Below are 18,134 nucleotides of genomic sequence, written 5' to 3'. Positions count from 1 at the left end.
CCCTACTGAGCATTTGTTGCTGTCAGTGATCCCACAGCTCTGGTTGGAAAAACCCAAATTAGGCTAAAGCCACACATTGTGGAAACTCAGCTTTTTTTGTTGCAGATTGATCAAAAGGTAGAAATATAGGCACTTCCTATATATTTCCCATCCCTTATGTAGCCATTCTTGACTTTGGCTCAAAAAACCGCAACAAAATATGCAACAAAAAAAGCTGCTTTTCTGCAACATGGGGCCGTAGCCTTAAAGGGGTTGTCCCATCACAAGGATCCTATCTATACTGCTTGTTAATGTGGATGTAAGACTTTTCCTAAATACACTGCTTCAGCAAAACTGCTTTGTTTGTCCACAATCTTACTTTATTCATTTTTTTGTGGCCACAGCCCTGACTTAGTTGCTCATGAGTCAAGTGATGTATCTGCTGCTCTCAGGGGGGAGGGAGGAGGGGCTAAGTGCAGGGAGCGAGCCTGTGTATCTAGCTATTCCTGTGTCTACACCACGTGACCTAGCTTCCTGTTAGCAGATGGGGGAGAGGAGCTGCTTTCATTTCTTCTGTTCTCCCAGTTATCAGGCTAGCTAATTCAATTGTGTTCATTATGGCAGAGACAGGCAGTCTATGTATGTAACACAGAATGGAGTTGCTGCTGCCTGTACTTCATAATCCAATATGGGTGGGCGGAGCTACACACAAATTTGGGGGCAGAGCTAAACGGCAGGTTGCATGTGAAACCCCGCCCACCAAATGATGCAAGAAACCAGGAAGAAAGAAGATTTTACAGCAGTAAAGACTGATGAGTTTGTGAGGTAGGAATACCCCTTTAAGGAAACCACAGACTCCAGGAATGGGTTTGGATCAGGATATCAGTGGTGATCAATATGTGCAAACTCCTCTTGATGAAAGCTTCATTAAAACACTAAAACTCACAACTTCATTGGGAATAATTCTAAGTCAAGTTTACATGTGCCGGACTCATAAGATCTTCTCAAGATCCACGACTATTTCTGGAATCAATGATTCCCTTTATTTAAGATTCTTGTGTTTCTACATTCTAAACATAGCGGCAGGTTCCCATGAATGTTCCTCTCTCCTCTCCAAATATGTCCTTTAATGGCACATTTAATGGATATATCATCAATATATTGTTGGAAACCACTTTATAAGAGCATTCAGATAGTCTGACTTGTTGACAATTTGATTTTAGTAATATCAGGTTTGTAATGATGAAGACAATGTCTCTCTTAGTGTTTTATATTGTCTTTTTTATATATATAAAGAGCCTCACAATCTAATACCCATGGATATCCTTTTGAAATGGGAAGTGACACTGTTTACTTCACGGTGGTGGATGTACATGGCAATGCCTGTTCATTTATTAATAGCAATTACATGAATTTTGGCACAGGACTTGTACCGGAAGGTTGTGGATTCACTTTGCAGGTTAGTAATTATTTTATTCCCCAAATGTTTTTGCTTCTGGTAAAAATTCATTATAGTTTACAATTCGAATTCTGTCCCTTGTTTTGAACGACAGTATGACGTTTGGCACTAACTTTTATGTGGAAGTCCCAATGCCCTATTGGTATTTAATAAATGCCCTAGCAAGACCCAAACTTCCAAAACTCCATCCTCACACTTAAATAAACAACAGACTATCTGAAAATATTACATCCTTTCTTGTGCAAGTAAAAAAGTGACTCACCATATTGTTCAGAGTAAATACTACAACGCTTGATATGAACCGGCCCTAATCCTTTTAGTCCGGGATTAGAATTTGGTTTGTCCTAGAAACATTGTCACACCTGTTAATGGACTGTGTCTGGTATTTCAGCTTCGCTAATAAAATTAATGTTGTCCAGTTGCAATATCACACATAATCTATGAACAGGTGTGGTGCTATTTTTGGAAGAAAGCAACCATGTATTTTTTCTAATCCTATACAATCCCTTTATTTGAGTGCGGCCAGGAATTATTGTGAGAAGTGACCGCCCCTTAATGTTTGTAGAGGTGGAATGAGCCAGTGTACAAGGACTTAAAGGGGTGTCAAATTTCTGCAAATAAATGTTAATGTTTGTGCAGTGAAAAGTTGTACAATTTTCCAATATACTTTCTGAATCAATACCTCATTGCTTTGTAGATATCTACCTGCTGTTGTTCATACTGACTATTTCCAGTGATTAAAATTCAGTCCATGATCATGTGATATATAGTCCATGGACATGTGATATACAGTTCATGATCATGTGATATACAGTCCATGGTCATGTGATGGACACACAGGTGTACAGCTTGTTATAGTCACAGCACAGTAATCAGATATCTTCCTGGTAATGAGCTGTGCTCCTATGTGCTCATCACATGACCATGGACTGTATATCACATGGACTGTATATCATATGACTATGGACTGATTTTTATTCACTAGCTGTAAGCAGAGATCTATGACATTAAGCATAGATCTAGAAAATCATGGATAATTGATACAGAAAGGATATGGGAAAATAGTATAATTTTTCATTACATAAACAAATACATGTTTCTGCTGAAACTGGACTTCCACTTTAAAACAGTCGCTTGCCTTCTAAGGGTAAGTCCACACAGGTTTTTTTGGTCAGGATTTTGAGGCCATATCCTCCATAAAATCCTGACCAAAAAGACAGCTCATTGAAATCAATTGGTGTCGGTCAGTCCTTTTTACCGGGAGTCGGTTTGTTCCGGCTCCCGGAAAAAGAAGCGAGATACTCATTCTTCAGGCTGTTTAGCCTCGGGATTAGACCTGAAGACACTCCCTCCTCCCGACTAAGCCCATTCATAGGGCCTAATCCGGAGCGGAGTGCTCAACTGGAGGCTGGTGCACTGCACTGGCATTCAGTTGCGGCTATCCGTTTTTTGGTCCGGAACCTAAGGCGGCCTCCGCCTCAGGTTCCGGACCATAAAAACCCTTGTGAACTTACCTTTAGCGCCACAGATTACTGAGTAGACCATTCTCCACAAGTATATGAGAAACCTGATGGCAGATTGTGAATAAAGACCTGAGTTTTCTTTCTGGGCAGCTGACCTCTATATAACAAGTTATCCAGGAGATACGATTAGAAATCAGATATTATAAGATTGACGTCTGCAGTATAATCATAGCTTATATATAACTACTATGTACTGTGTAAAACGCATAGTGTAGACTCAAAATCGCTCATACAAGAGCTGTATGTTATAAATAGACAAAATAATAGTTGTTATCTGAAGATGTGATTTACGAGACTGTGATGTAGAAATGCCAATACTACTAACATTAAGTTTGCAGTACATTGTGTGCTGAATATACTCGGCCATACTTTGTCATGTTGTCGTAATATAAAGGTGGTTACTTTTCAAGCAGAGTGCAGCCTTTATTTTAGAGTAGAGCTATATGGAGTTATGGCTTTATATCAGGACACTTTATAGACCATAATAGTCACAATATCTCTGTTAGGCTAAGGTTCCACGATGCAGAAAATATGCTTATTTATGTTGCAGATTCTGTTGTGCATTTTTGAGCCATCATCTGGAGTGAATTTAGTTTGAGGGATAAGTATAAAAGCTTCCTATATATTTCCCTTTCCTATTGAAGCCATTCTTAGCTTTGGCTGCTTGTATTTTTCACAGTGTTTGGATGCAAGGACAGTAAAACCCCACAATTTTTTACGCAGCCACATCATGTGGGCCCTGGCCTAAAAGAGTTTATTGGGTTAAATGACCAAAGACCTATCCTAGGGATAGGTCAAAAAGATCTAATTAGGGGTGGTTTTACATCTGGCATCCCCGTCATTAAGTTGTTCTCAACATCTGATACAAAGACAATGAAGCAGGAAGTGGACAGTGCTATTCTCCGTGTAGTAGTCAGGATCAAGATCAGCCAAGATCAAGTGCAAGATCAGCTACCGTTCATTTCAATGACACCTAAGCTGCAGTGACTCAGTTTCATCACTACACAGAGTACAGCGCTGTCTGCTTCCTGCTCCATTCTCTGTGTATCAGCTGGTGAGAACAGCTGAATGGTGGGCATACCTCCCAACTTTTGAAGAACTGAAAGAGGGACAAAATGTGCGGCGCACTACGCTCGCCGCAGCAAATTTAGCTCCACACACTTTTATGTTGACTCCGCCCATACTCATTCATTTTTCATGTGCCCCCACACAGTGTAATCCTCCTACAGTCACCTGTAAATTATATGTCCCCCCTCTATCTCTCCCCCAGTTTCATATACACCCTCCATCTGCCCCGTTTCATGTCCCCCCTCCATCTCTGCCTCCAGTTTCATGTCTCCTCCATCTCTGTCCCAGATTCATGTCCCCCCTCCATCTCTGCCTCCAGTTTCATGTCTCCTCCATCTCTGTCCCAGATTCATGTCCCCCATCTCTGCCTACAGTTTCATGTCCCCCATCTCTACCCCCAGATTCATGTCCCCCATCTCTGCCCCAGTTTCATGTCCCCCTATCTCTGCCCCCAGATTCATGTCCCCCTATCTCTGCCCCCAGATTCATGTCCCCACATCTCTGCCCCCAGATTCATGTCCCCACATCTCTGCCCCCAGAATCATGCCCCCCCATCTCTGCCCCCAGAATCATGCCCCCCCATCTCTGCCCCCAGTGTCATTCCATCCCCTTCTTCATCTTCCCCAATTTCATGTTCCACCTCAATGTTTACACACAAAAAACACTTAAACTCCAGACGCAGATCTGAGTTGAAATCGGGACATACCTCCCGCCAATCGGGACCGCGGGACACATCACCAAAATCGTGAATGTCCTGCGGAAATCGGAACGGTTGGGAGGTATGTGTTTGGGACATTCAGCTAGTATGATGCAATAGATATGTGATAAATGTCTATAAGACTGGAATACACCCATAACTATAGCTGCACTTTTTTTTTTTTTTTTTCTTCTTATGGTAGAGTTGGAAGGGACCTCAAGGGCCATCGGGTCCAACCCCCTGCGAGTGCAGGTTTTCCTAAATCATCCCAGCTATATGTTTATCCAGATTTCGCTTGAAGATTTCCATTGATGGAGCGCCCACCACCTCCCGTGGCAGCCTATTCCACTCTCACTACCCTCACTGTCAGAAAGTTTTTCCTAATGTCTAATCTGTATCTCTTTTCCTTTAGTTTCATCCCATTGCTTCTTGTACTTCCTTGTGCTAATGAGAATAGGGTAGATCCCTCTGCACTGTGACTACCTTTCAGATATTTGTAGACTGCTATTAAATCTCCCCTCAGCCTTCTCTTCTGCAAACTAAACAGTCCCAGTTCTTTTAACCGCTCCTCATAGGACATAGTTTGCAGACCTTCCACCATTTTGGTTGCTGTTCTCTGGACTTGCTCCAATATATCGATGTCTTTCTTGAATTGAGGCGCCCAGAACTGTACACAGTATTCCAGGTGTGGTCTGACCAGGGAAGAGTACAGCGGAATAATGACCTCTCTTGATCTAGATTCAATGCTTGTCTTAATACATCCCAGAATTTTATTAGCCTTTTTTGCAGCAGCACCGCACTGTTGGCTCATGTTGAATTTGTGATCTACTATTATGCCCAAGTCCTTTTCCCCTATGCTATCACTTAGTTCTATTCCTCCCATACTATATATGTTTTTTACATTTCTGTTACCCAGATGTAGAACTTTGCATTTGTCCCTGTTAAATACCATTTTGTTCGCCTCAGCCCATTGTTCCAGTGTGTCTAAGTCCTTTTGAATACACTCTCTCTCCTCTCTAGTGTTGGCTATTCCTCCTATCTTCGTATCATCTGCACCTTTAAGTACCTTGAGGTCTAGGTACTTAAAGAGGATCTTTCACCATCTGGGGCACACAGCACAGCATAATAGACGCTACCGTGACAGTCAGAAACGCCCTTCTGACAGTGAAGAGCTATGATACTGGCACCGATAGCTCTTCACCGGGGCCACAGAACAGGAAAGCTGATATTTGGCTTTCTAGCGGTGTATTAAACCGCATGTGCCCCAGATGGTGAAAGGTCCTCTTTAAGGTATCTATGCCAACAACCTTCATAGTCTACTGCATTGAAAAAGTCAAAGCAAAAATTCCTGGTGTTGTAGGGCAGGGAAGGCAATAATATAAGCATACTGGTGGCCCAATATAGGGAAGGGGTTACCCTGGGAGAGCCTTCACAGGGTAATTCAGGAATGGCAAGATGCAGCAAAAGTAGGAGAGGTCTTTTAAAGGGTTACATATATCCTGATCCAGGGGTGTCACTAGCAAAGTTTTGACTTAGGCCCCCTCACCCACCAAGGCATAGTGCCTTCTCCGGTCCCCCACACGGTATAACACCATATTTACACACACTATAATGCCCCACATTGGCCCTTTCACCAAGAGACCCCAGTGTATAATATTAGCAGTTTCAATTTGAACGTTATCGATCCAAAAAAATGCCTAACAAATACTCTTGCCGCGGGCCTGCAGCCCTAAATACCAGTCCCTGCCCCTGCCCCTGCCCCCGGCCGCCTCCGCTTCCTCTTCGATACTTTTTTTCATAAATTTTTTTTTCTCTCATACCAAGCTTTTTCTTTCCCTGCATCTATATGATATTTAGAGAAATATCTCTCTATGCCAGTACATTGTATGCTCCAAATATATATTATTTAATTATACAATGCACTGGCATATAGAGCTCTCTCTATATAGCAATACATTATATAATGGTTTGGTTATAATGGGCAGAAATCAGACCTTACTAAAAATGATGGGGAACAGTCACCAAAACCTGCAGAGAAATGAGCCCAGAAAATAGTCACTGCTAGAACCTGGGAATCACAGAAAGAGGAAAAGTAGACTTTGACGTCCAACCAATCGAATATTTGCCAAATACCCAGTGGACCGATTGATAAAAGTTTCCTGCTACAGTCACCCTTAAAATCAAGCTAATAGGTAAAACAATGACAAGAAAGTGAAAGACTAGGTAGATTAGATAAGGACTAGAGATGAGAAAATTGGTTCAGATTAGACCAAAGTTGACCTGAATTGTCCAAAAGTTTCAGGTGTGACTCAAACTCAAAACTGTAGGGGTTTGTCAACTCCGAATTGGAAGTTATGTTATTATACTTTGGGGGCTCTCCAGACCCCAGAGTGTAATAGGTGGAGGCCCAGAACAAGTATAAAAGAGTAATAAGCAGTTATACTCACCTTCCCTTACCTCTGCTGTCCTCCTAGCTGACATCATGTGCCCCGAGGTCATGGGGCACGCCAAGTGTCATGATTTTGACAAACCTCATGTGAGGGTTGTGATTGGTCCTCACCGGTGACCCCAGGATGCATAACATCACGTATGAGGTCAGAAGAGACTCCAGAGTATAATAATAATGATAATTTCACTTCCGGCTTAACCCAAAACAAATCTTCAGAGGTTCAGCCATCTTTAATAAGGACTGATGCCAGAGTAATTTATGAAGAAGCCACTCAGAGCTTAGACCCAGGCCTGACAAGTGAGTTTATACTTTTAGTGCGGAGTTTTGATAACATTCCTGGCCTGCACTTTCATGTATCACTGACTACAGATATAAATGTGAGGTTCTTAGCGCACAGTTTCATGAATTGTGCGAGCCCATCTGCCACGTCACGGCGACCTCTTTCAGATGGGTCCCTACACTAAGACTTTACTCCCCCTAAAGACAAGACCCTAGAGGTCAAGTTCTTAGTTAACTGAGTCTATATGAAGGTAATCTCCTGCCCTATATATAAAGTATTAGTGTAAGGACCCATCCGAATAAGGCCACTAAGTGGTCGATGGGATGAAAAACATCATATAACGTGTGATATAAGATCACAATAGATCCTAGTTTATACACAGGATCTATGGGAGCACAACACAAGGCTCAGAGATGTTTTTCTGTAAATATATTAGACTTTTTTTTCCTATTTCTTAAAGGTTTATTGTAGTATGGGAATTCTCTAAATCTTAATAACCTTCTTAAAGGAATATATCATGAATATAACCCCTGCCTTTATTTATCGTAGCATATAAAGTGGTCTGTGACTTGGGTCCCCCTCCTATGAGCTGATGTGACTACAGGTATCTTTAGGGAAGGGGTTATGTTCATAAAACACTATAATAATGTTATATTAACATATCTATCTATCTATCTATCTACATATCTATTTACACATCTATCTATTTACATATCTATCTATCTATCTATCTACATATCTATCTATACATATATCTATTTATCTATCTATCTGTCCATCTATCTATTTACATATCTATTTACACATCTATTTATCTACATATCTATCTATCTATCTATCTGTCTGTCTGTCTGTCTGTCTGTCTGTCTGTCTGTCCATCTATCTATTTACATATCTATTTACACATCTATCTATTTACACATCTATTTATCTACATATCTATCTATTTACATATCTATCTACATGTCTGTCTGTCTATCTACCTATCTATCTCTCTACATATCTATCTATTTACTTATCTGTCTATCTATCTATCTACATATCTATCTATTTACATATCTATTTATCTATCTAGATAGATACTTATCTGTCTATCTATCTGCATATCTATCTATTTACATATCTATTTACACATCTATCTATTTACATATCTATCTATCTCCTATCTATCTACATATCTATCTATCTACATATCTATCTATCCATCTATCTATCGACATATCTATTTACACATCTATCTATCTATCCACATATCTATTTACATATCTATCTATTTACATATCTATCTATCTATCTATCTATCTATCTATCTATCTATCTATCTATCTACATATATATATATATATATATATATATGTCCAGCTGTCACCAAATAAGAGGAAGATGAGACTCCACGGAATATTATATTTATCCCATAGTAATGTCCTCTGGGGGTGCAGAGACCCCAACTGCCATTAACTGTGGCAGAGAACAGATATAGACCAAGTCTGTGCCCGTTCCCATTGACATTCATGTAAAAAACATGATGGATGCTACAGTATGTATCCTCCGTCTTGTTTGATTACTAATGTAAGAGAAGGAAAAGTCCTTCATGCAGATGACAGCAACGGACATTAATAATGGTAGTGTGAATCCAGCCTTACTGTAATGAGTGGAAATTAATGGAAAGGTTTTGTGTTTATTCAGTAAATAATAATAATAACAGCAGAATAGCAGAGAGAAGTGTATGCGGACAGAGACTAATACTGGAAATTTACTAACAGTCGCCCCCTAGCTGTTATCTGTCATATGTCCTGTCAGTATTAGGATCAGACCCCGGGCTCTTACCAGTCTTCACCACTATGCTGAGCAGAGCCGATCGTGTAGACTTCCATCTCCTGCATCGCTGAGGAGCAACTGACGAACACCAACTGTTCTATTCAAATTACATCCTGCAATCCTATTGGTTGTTGGTAGTTACCATGGTGACATAAACAACACAGGGTTTAACCCCTTAAGTTACAGTACTGATTCAGCACTAAGACCATTTATATATTTTTCCATAGACACCACTGTATGAAACTTTCTTATTGGTTGATGAGGAATATATCACAACTGATATTGCCTTATGAGGTCTTGCTTTGTAGCAGATTGAGTCATAATGTTTCATATAACCTATTATTTGACAAGAGACAGTAGTTTCTCATTGATGATACTAGGTCAGACCCAAACACCAATGATTCTTACAGCTATTATTGGCCTCTATATATTAGCTGGATGACGTCCTATACTATACTGAGCTCCCCCTAGTGGTGGCATCGTGCAGACAGAACTTTATCATATATTATATGAAGGGACACAGTGGGTTTGGAGTTTACTAGGAGAACATTTATTAGTGGATTTTAGAGGTCACTTATTTATTCACATTAAATCATTTATTTATTATATCTATTATACCTTTATACACCTTTTGGGCTGAATGCCATATGTCCCAGACAGTGTCATCCTTAGGGAGCCTTCACACGATGTAACGCTGCGCTCATTCTGATCGTAAAAACACGTTCAGAATGAGCACGTAAAAAGCCGCTCCCATTGACTTGAATGGGAGCCGGCATATGTGCTCTCCCCACTGAAATCAAGGGGAGGCTTTTTTCCCTATGCTTTCAATGTATTACGCGCGTAATACAGTATTGCCATATGACCAATGAGTATGAAATCACTTTCTGAGAAGAGATTTGCAGGTGTCCTGAGTGTTGGACCCCAGAATCTTCAATTGATGGCCAATCCTAAGGATAGATCATCAATAAAAAGTCCTGTAAAACCTTTTTAAGATTACCAGACTCATGTTTGTTTATCCTACCCAGTGAGGCTCACCATACATATGAGATTTTCACTGAATGACATGGAAGATTCCAGCCATGTCAGCCAATGATTGGTTATAAAATATAGCAAAAACAGTGTCAACTGACTTCTACCTGAAGAAAAAAGGAGGTTGGCTACAAATACAAGTGTGCTTTTGAGCAATCCCATAGACTTTGGGGCAGGTTTTCACTTGTATAAACAATTCCACCATCAATCGAACAGCCGCATCTCACCCATCCACACTGTAACGTTTAAGGTCATCTTATTGGCCAAAACAAATAGCTGACATTCGTGGCTGTGGTACAATTAGAAACAGAGGGATTACCTGTACATGGACCTACTGATAGTAAATGGGGCCACAAGTAAATGGGGCCCATGCACATGACCACAGTTTTTTTTTCTGCAATTGTGGGTCAGCAACTGTGAATAAAAGTATGGACCCTTTCATTTCTATGGGCCCATGCACACAGCCATTATAGATGTTGCAGATGTGGGTCTGGGCTGTAAAGAGCTGCAAAATACTGAGCAGCTCCTATACCTGTCTGTAAGTGCGGGTCAATGAATGTGTCAGTGTAAACCACTGATGACACAAGGTACCAATCTTTGTGTTATCTATGCCATTTTTACTGACCTGTACACTACACAGGCCACAGACTTGCATCCACCATTTTTTTTTAAATCCTTTGTGGTTACTGGAGACCCCACAGAGCATAAAATTGTAATGTCTAGGAACACTTAGTGGACATTGTACTATGTGGGAGCCAATGAGGGGGCATTATAATGTCTATAGACACTTAGGGGAGATTATACTATGTGGGGGCCAGTGAGAGGGCATTATAATGTCGAAGGGCTCTTAGGGCTAGTTCACACGGGGCTGAATCCTCCTCAAAATCTGCCCCCTCACAATAGAGGTCTATGCAGACCACTAGAGTTCTTTTTTACGCTAGCGGTTTGTTTCCGCTAGCGGAAAAAAAGGAAGCGAGCTGCCCTTTCTTCAGGAGGATTGCAACGCTGATTCAGCCGTGGTGTCTGCCTCGCAACAGCACCCTCTGGACTAAGCCCATTCATTTGGGCCTACTCAGGAGTGGGAAGCCGTGACAGTTGCGCAGGTGCATTTTGGTCCTATTCTGACGCGGCTTCCTGCATCAAAATCAGGACCAAAATATGCAGTCCCTAGCCCCATGTGAACGGGGCCTTAGGGGACTTTATACTATTTGGGGGCACTTTCCGCCGTGACTGTTCCACATGGCTAGCCGTAACGGGATGCCGCTAACGATTAGGCCTGAACGAATGGGCGTAATCAGCAGCGAGTCTCGAGCCGTGGAGTCCGTACGAAGATAGAGCATGTTGCTGCTTCTTCCTGCTAGCTGAAAAAATCACTTGCGGGAAAAAAAAACTAGTGACTCCCATTGAAATGAATGGGAGATGTTTGCAGGCGGATTCCGCTTCAAAATCCACCTGCAAAAAACTCTGCGTGAACATACCCTAAGCAGTGCATTATACTGTGTCTGAGCAGCTCAACCACCCCCTTCTGCTACAGGACGAACCTGCTTCTCCTGTATATGCTTGCTCCTGTATATATCAATAGGACAAGCTCTGGTTAGGCCCCTGACTAATGGGAAGATTAGCTCTGCATACCTCCCAACTTTTGATGAACTGAAAGAAGGACAAAATGTGCGTAGCGTGCCGCAGCAAATTTAGCTCCGCCCATTCTCATTCATTTTTCATGTGCCCCCACACAGTATAATCCTCCTACAGTCACCCGTAAATTATATGTCCCCCCTCTATCTCTCCCCAAATTTCATATACACCGTTCATCTGCCCCCAGTTTCGTGTCCCCCTTCCATCTCTGCCCCCAGTTTCATGTCCCCTCCATCTCTGCCCACAGTTTCATGTCCCCCATCTCTACCCTATATTGCCCATGGGTCCAATTAAAACATAAGCTTGACAAGCCTACATATGTACCGGGGTCTACCATCAAGGCCCCGGGAAGTGCAGTCTTGTATCTAGCGAATATATCAAATATATCGTCCTCCTGACAATCCTTAATGGTGAAACTCGTTGAGGAATAGGTTAATTCTTTGACCACCATAGGAGGGCATGGCAGATTGATTTTATGTATTAGGCTAATGTGGGTTATTGTAGTGGACTGACGTGGGGGAGCATATATATGCAATAGAGGCTGACCAGGCAACTCCACACCCAATAGCTAAATTGCCGAATATATCTGCTAATGCCGCTACATATATGTTCAACAAAGTCGCTAGCACATATCCTACAGGTTAGTGTGGCTTTCAGTATTGACCTGTATGCTAGGGATTAACAATCTACAGTCCCGAGTACATATAGGTATTTTTATGCTTTTATGTCACTGGATAGGATTTCACATTGAGTTGGGTGTGTCTGGGATCTCCAGGTATATGCATTCATACACACACAGGTGGGTGGTAAACGCTTAGTTGCTTTTAGTATTTATGAAATAAAGGTTATGTTTTAATTGGACCCAAGGGCAATATAGTGTATCTTGAAAAGAGGGGGCTCCCTTATACCCTGTGATACTACCCCCATCTCTACCCCCAGATTCATGCCACCCATCTCTGCCCCAGATTCATGTCCCCCCATCTCTGCCCTCAGATTAATGCCACCCATCTCTGCCCCCAGATTAATGCCCCCCCATCTCTTCCCCCAGATTAATGCCCCCCAATCTCTTCCCCCAGATTAATATTCCCCCGTCTCTGCCTCCAGATTCATGTCCCCCCATATCTGCCCCAGATTCATGTCCCCCATCTCTGCCCCCAGATTCATGTCCCCCCATCTCTGCCACCAGTTTCATGTTCCACCTCAATGTCTACACACAAAAACCACTTAAACTCACCTTTTCCTCGCTCCCCCGCCGCTGTCTTCACAGTCTCGCTAACAGTTATAGGTGCGATGTGACATCACATCGCGCCTACACAGCCACTAGCCGGAGTGCAGCGGCAAAGCAAGGAGCTGAGCTGTGACAGCTCCTTGCTTTAGTCGCGTATGTATTCAACTCAGATCTGTGTCCTCCAGACGCAGATCTGAATTGAAATCGGGACATACCTGTACCTCCCGCCAACCGAGACGGTTGGGAGGTATGTGTTTGGGACATTCAGCTAGTATGATGCAATAGATATGTGATAAATGTCTATAAGACTGGAATACACCCATAACTGGGGTGGGGGTGCTGAGTACCAGATGTCTAGTACAGGTTATCAAAATTTTTACCAATGAAAACCCCTTCAATAAACAGGTACAATAAGTAAATGGAACAGGGAAGTCCAAGGGGAATTAGTCTGTTGCCACATTTAGCAATCTTTGTGGAATATCCTGCAATGAACCCACCAACATGAAAAATTGCCTGTATTTTACTGAATGATTAAAGGGGCTCCATCAGCAAAATCATGCAGATAGAGCCCCACATATGCGTGAATAGCCTTTAAAAAGGCTATTCAGGCATCGTAAATGTTATATTAAACTACCCCCCCCCCCCCCCCCCCCCGTTTTAAAATAAAACCCTAAAAAAGAATGTTATCTACTTACGCATCGTGCACGCTGGGCGGGCATTCAGGGTGTGTCTTCTTCTTCCTCCACGCCTCTTCTTCCTCCAATGTCCTCCGGTCCCGTCCTCCTCCGGCGCTCGCAAGCGGACACTGATATAAAAAAATGGCCTGGGCGCTTGCGCAGTAGCATGCGGCTGCTACTATGGCTACTGCGCAGGCGCCCAGGCCATTTTTTTTATATCAGTGTTCGCTCGCGAGCTAATATAGATATTATTCTTTTTTAGGGTTTTATTTTAAAATGGGGGGGGTAGTTTAATATAACATTTACGGTGCCTGAATAGCCTTTTTAAAGGCTATTCACGCATATGTGGGGCTCTATCAGCAAAATATCAGCATGGTTTTGCTGATAGAGCCCCTTTAACCATTGCATCTAGGACAGTTTTCAGCATTCGCATTTTCAAGGTTGAAACCCCCCCCCCCCCCCCAAAAAAAAAAAAAAAAAAAGGAATTCACAGCAATAATTGACACAACGTATGTTCCGAACAATCTCCCAGTATGTGGCCCCGGCCTCACTATGTATTCCCAGTAAAAATCAGCAGACGTGAGTTATGACAGTAACATGTCTTCTATATAAATACATTTCATGCTACTGTAAACTATTGTTTAGTACTGTAAATGTACTGTAACCTACGTGGGTATGCCTGCTACATGTAAATGTTGTTTAAAAAAAATAGCATAAAACTTAACTTATAATAACTGGTTAAAATTGGCAAAGTGTAGTAACAAAGTAGGTGAGGAAGGGACTGTAAAGATAAATCCCATCAGGGTAATATGGAGATATTGCTAATTAGGGGAGTACAAAACTGTAAAGTTTGAACTGCAGGTGAGAATATACCCGTATTCTATCCATTAGCCTTGGGATTAGGTAAATGGCACATTTGGGCACATTTACGAAGCATATCTTTAGAAAAGAACTGAACAATACAGTAATATTTTCTAATTTAGGCACTATACTATACTATTATCTCTTGTAAAGTAACTTTATTAAAACATAAAACCTAGCCTATTTTATATCTGCATAATGAACTGCTACAACAAGAGCTGAGAAGTGACTTTGACAAGGCTTTTCCCTGCTGACCTCTAATGTTTCATCAGAATCCGGTAGGAGTATTGACACAAATGACAAAAGCTAAGTAAGCTTGATAAGGTCGTACCAAGGAGTGGCCTGATAGTGAGTCAGCCGCTCTAGGTAGTGATGTCACCGGACGCTCCCTAAAATAACCTACGCGTATACTCACATGACTGCCTTCGTTATTCTCATACTGGCTTTTATTTTAGTAGTTCTGTAACTATATATCACATTAAAGAGAATCCTTTACAGGTGGTTAATAGTCATTATGCTTTTCTACATATCTCATTCCTGTTCACCATTATCAAAGGTTGCTGTTATTCAATGTGATAGAGACACCAGGCCTCATAGAGACCATCGCTCAGCAGTCTTTTTTTAGCACAAGAGATCTAATTATTTACTTTATTAAGTGAGGTATAGTATGGTTAGTAGTTGTCCCTGGATCAATATTAGATCATAGCCAATGCATTTATCCTCCTAGGACTGCTAGAGATCTCCTGCAGTCCCATAAGGATGAACAGCACACCCGTACAACCATCAATCTATTTGGACAGGGATTCAATGTACAGTACTTGTGATCGGCGGGGGTCCCAGGATTCTAAACCCCTCCAATTGTAAACTGAATAGAAGATGAATTGCCTTTGTTGACACACTGTTTAACCCAAAAGTACATAGAGCAGCTCTAAAATATCAAACATGACAATGTTTGTTTTGTGTCGTGTTCAAAAACGAAAAACTCAACCACAAAATTACGCTAGGTTACGCATTCGGATATCCATTCAGGGGAATCCCCCGCGTGGAAACGTAATCGATTTAAGAAAGCGGTTATGCACGGACCACATAGACTATAATGGAGTCTGTCAGGTCTCCCCCCGAAAAAGGGTGAAAAATGTGGAGAGAAAAGCGCTGCTTGCAGCACTTTTCTCTTCACATTTGTTAAACGGGATTGGGGACGGAAACCCCGCACAGAGTTCAAGCTCTGGTGTGAACCCAGCCTTAAGACAAATAGAACAATATAAACACCATTACTAAATTAGAAAGCCTAATGGACTACTCCTAAATTATGACCATTACACCCAAAATATGGCCATTATGACACATGTCCAGATTTATACAATAAAATTTCATGCACCAGTGTCTCAAGTAAAGGCAGGATACAATATTATAACAGTGGTCTTTTGAAATATTGACCACCTTGTGAATAGGAAAACACTGCCCCAAAAAACCCCATGTGCATGGTGTACATTGCCCTATTATACCTGCTTTAGGCTGAAGCCTCACGTGGCAAAAACAGTGCCGTTTTACAGTTCCTGCAAAGTGGATGGATTCTAATGGATCCCATCCACAAATAACAGAAATATACCCACAGGGGAAATGCTGCGATTCTCAAAACCTTTTGGAAGCCACAGTATGTCAATTATACTTACAGAAATGCCAGCGTGGGTTTTTCGGCAGCGCTTTTCTGCTGCGGCTTGCTATGTGGTTCCTTAGCCTCATGAATATTTTAGTATGTTTGAGGCCATGTTCACATCTCCATGTCTCCATTTAGAATATCCCTTGCAGTTCCCGTCAGAAATCTCCAGAAATTTCAGTAAAAAAAAAAAGACAACCAACTGACCCTATTCTAGTCAATGAGGTTCTACGTGATCCATTTGTTGGTCATTTCTGGGATCTATTGCTGTCTGTTTTTCTGTTCTTCTGGTCCTGTGACAGACCAGAAGAACCATTAGGACCGTGCAGATGTAAACATAGCGTTATGTAGCTGTTTTAGTAAAAATTTTGGTTATTTGGAAATCACATTGTTGTTTTGGGTTCATATGGGTCATAGGAATTGTGCTTCATATGGTATAACACAACATAATGGAGTTTTGGTTTTTATGTTGTATTGTTTTTGTTTTATTCAATTAAAACTCTGTGTGAGATCTAAAGTTGATTCTTTTAAATTGTCTTTGATTCTGTTACAAAATATTGGAGTCATATCAAAAATCCATGCACATATATATGGTATATTACATTTTGGTAATGATCTCACAACATATTTGTCTAGTTAATATTTATAGGTAAGCATTATGACCATCAGCAAAAAAGGTTTGGGATTCTGGACCCTTTGTTACTAATTGGATATAATACACATTAAGGCTAAGGCTCCACACTGCGGGAAATGCAGCATTTTTTAAATTTAATTTAATATACTATAATATTTGGTTTGAATTTTTCAGAACCGAGGGAACAATTTCTCCCTTTCCCCTGGACACCCCAATTGTTTAGCACCTGGGAAACGTCCATTTCACACCATCATCCCAGCAATGGCCACGAAAGCTGACACTGAAGATCTACTATGCAGCTTTGGTGTTATGGGTGGTTTCATGCAACCTCAAGGACATGTGCAGGTAAAAATAATAACCTGAAAATTTAGAAAAAGTCAAAAGTAAATGTTATGAAATTATGAAGATATCTTCCTTAGGGACCATTCACATGGAGTTTTTTGATGAGAATTTTGGCAAGGGAAAAATCCGCTTCAGGAATTAGGAAATGTTTTTTCCTCCAGCACAGTGTATGAACCTTGAAAAAAACGCTAGCGGTTTTTCCACTTGGTTTTTGCCAATTCCACATGGTTTTTCCACTTCTCATTGATTGCATTGGTTTTTGCAGGCAGAATCCCCCTAAGGCCAGGGCCCCACAGGACGTAAACGCCGCGATTTGCCCGCAGCGGAGATACTGCGGGAAAAATCGCAGCGTTTTACAGTGCAAGCAAAGGGGATTCCTGCGAATCTCATGCCCACTTTGCGGAAAAAAACGCAGCATGTCAATTATATCTACGGAAACGCCGGCGGCTTTCCCGGAGATATAATGTTAAGAGAAAGTCCGCAGAGGAAAACTCTGTGAACTTTCTCTTAAAAGCGCTGCAGAAAAAAACGCGATGCGTTCACTAGTGGAAAAAAAAAGCTAGCAGAACTCTATGGGGAGGCGTTTTTCCACGTGGATTCAGACACGGATTCAGCGCCAAAACTCTGTGTGAATCGACCCTTAAAACCACAATGAAATCACAGGTTTACAGGTTCACAATTTAAAATGGCAAAGGACAAGAACATCTTTGTACCATTGTTCTGAATTTTTTAATTTTTATCAAAATGAAACATAAATTTCAATCTTTTTAGCAATTAAGTGCAACTTTGTTGTGGTCA

At 41.4% G+C, this 18,134-nt stretch overlaps 1 protein-coding gene across 1 annotated transcript in view; it reads left to right on the top strand.

Annotated features, from left to right (window-relative positions):
* LOC142196760 (glutathione hydrolase-like YwrD proenzyme) overlaps nucleotides 1-18,134 on the top strand; it is a 65,697-nt gene that overhangs the window by 43,303 nt on the left and 4,260 nt on the right. Inside the window, exons 9-10 of the mRNA XM_075266733.1 lie at nucleotides 1,276-1,438; nucleotides 17,169-17,339. Of these exons, the coding sequence (XP_075122834.1) occupies nucleotides 1,276-1,438; nucleotides 17,169-17,339 (334 nt within the window). The remainder of the gene's footprint in view (nucleotides 1-1,275; nucleotides 1,439-17,168; nucleotides 17,340-18,134) is intronic.

This window comes from Leptodactylus fuscus, chromosome 3 (assembly GCF_031893055.1).
Source record: "Leptodactylus fuscus isolate aLepFus1 chromosome 3, aLepFus1.hap2, whole genome shotgun sequence".
Lineage (NCBI taxonomy): Eukaryota > Metazoa > Chordata > Amphibia > Anura > Leptodactylidae > Leptodactylus > Leptodactylus fuscus.
This window is presented reverse-complemented; position numbering and strand designations above follow the sequence as displayed.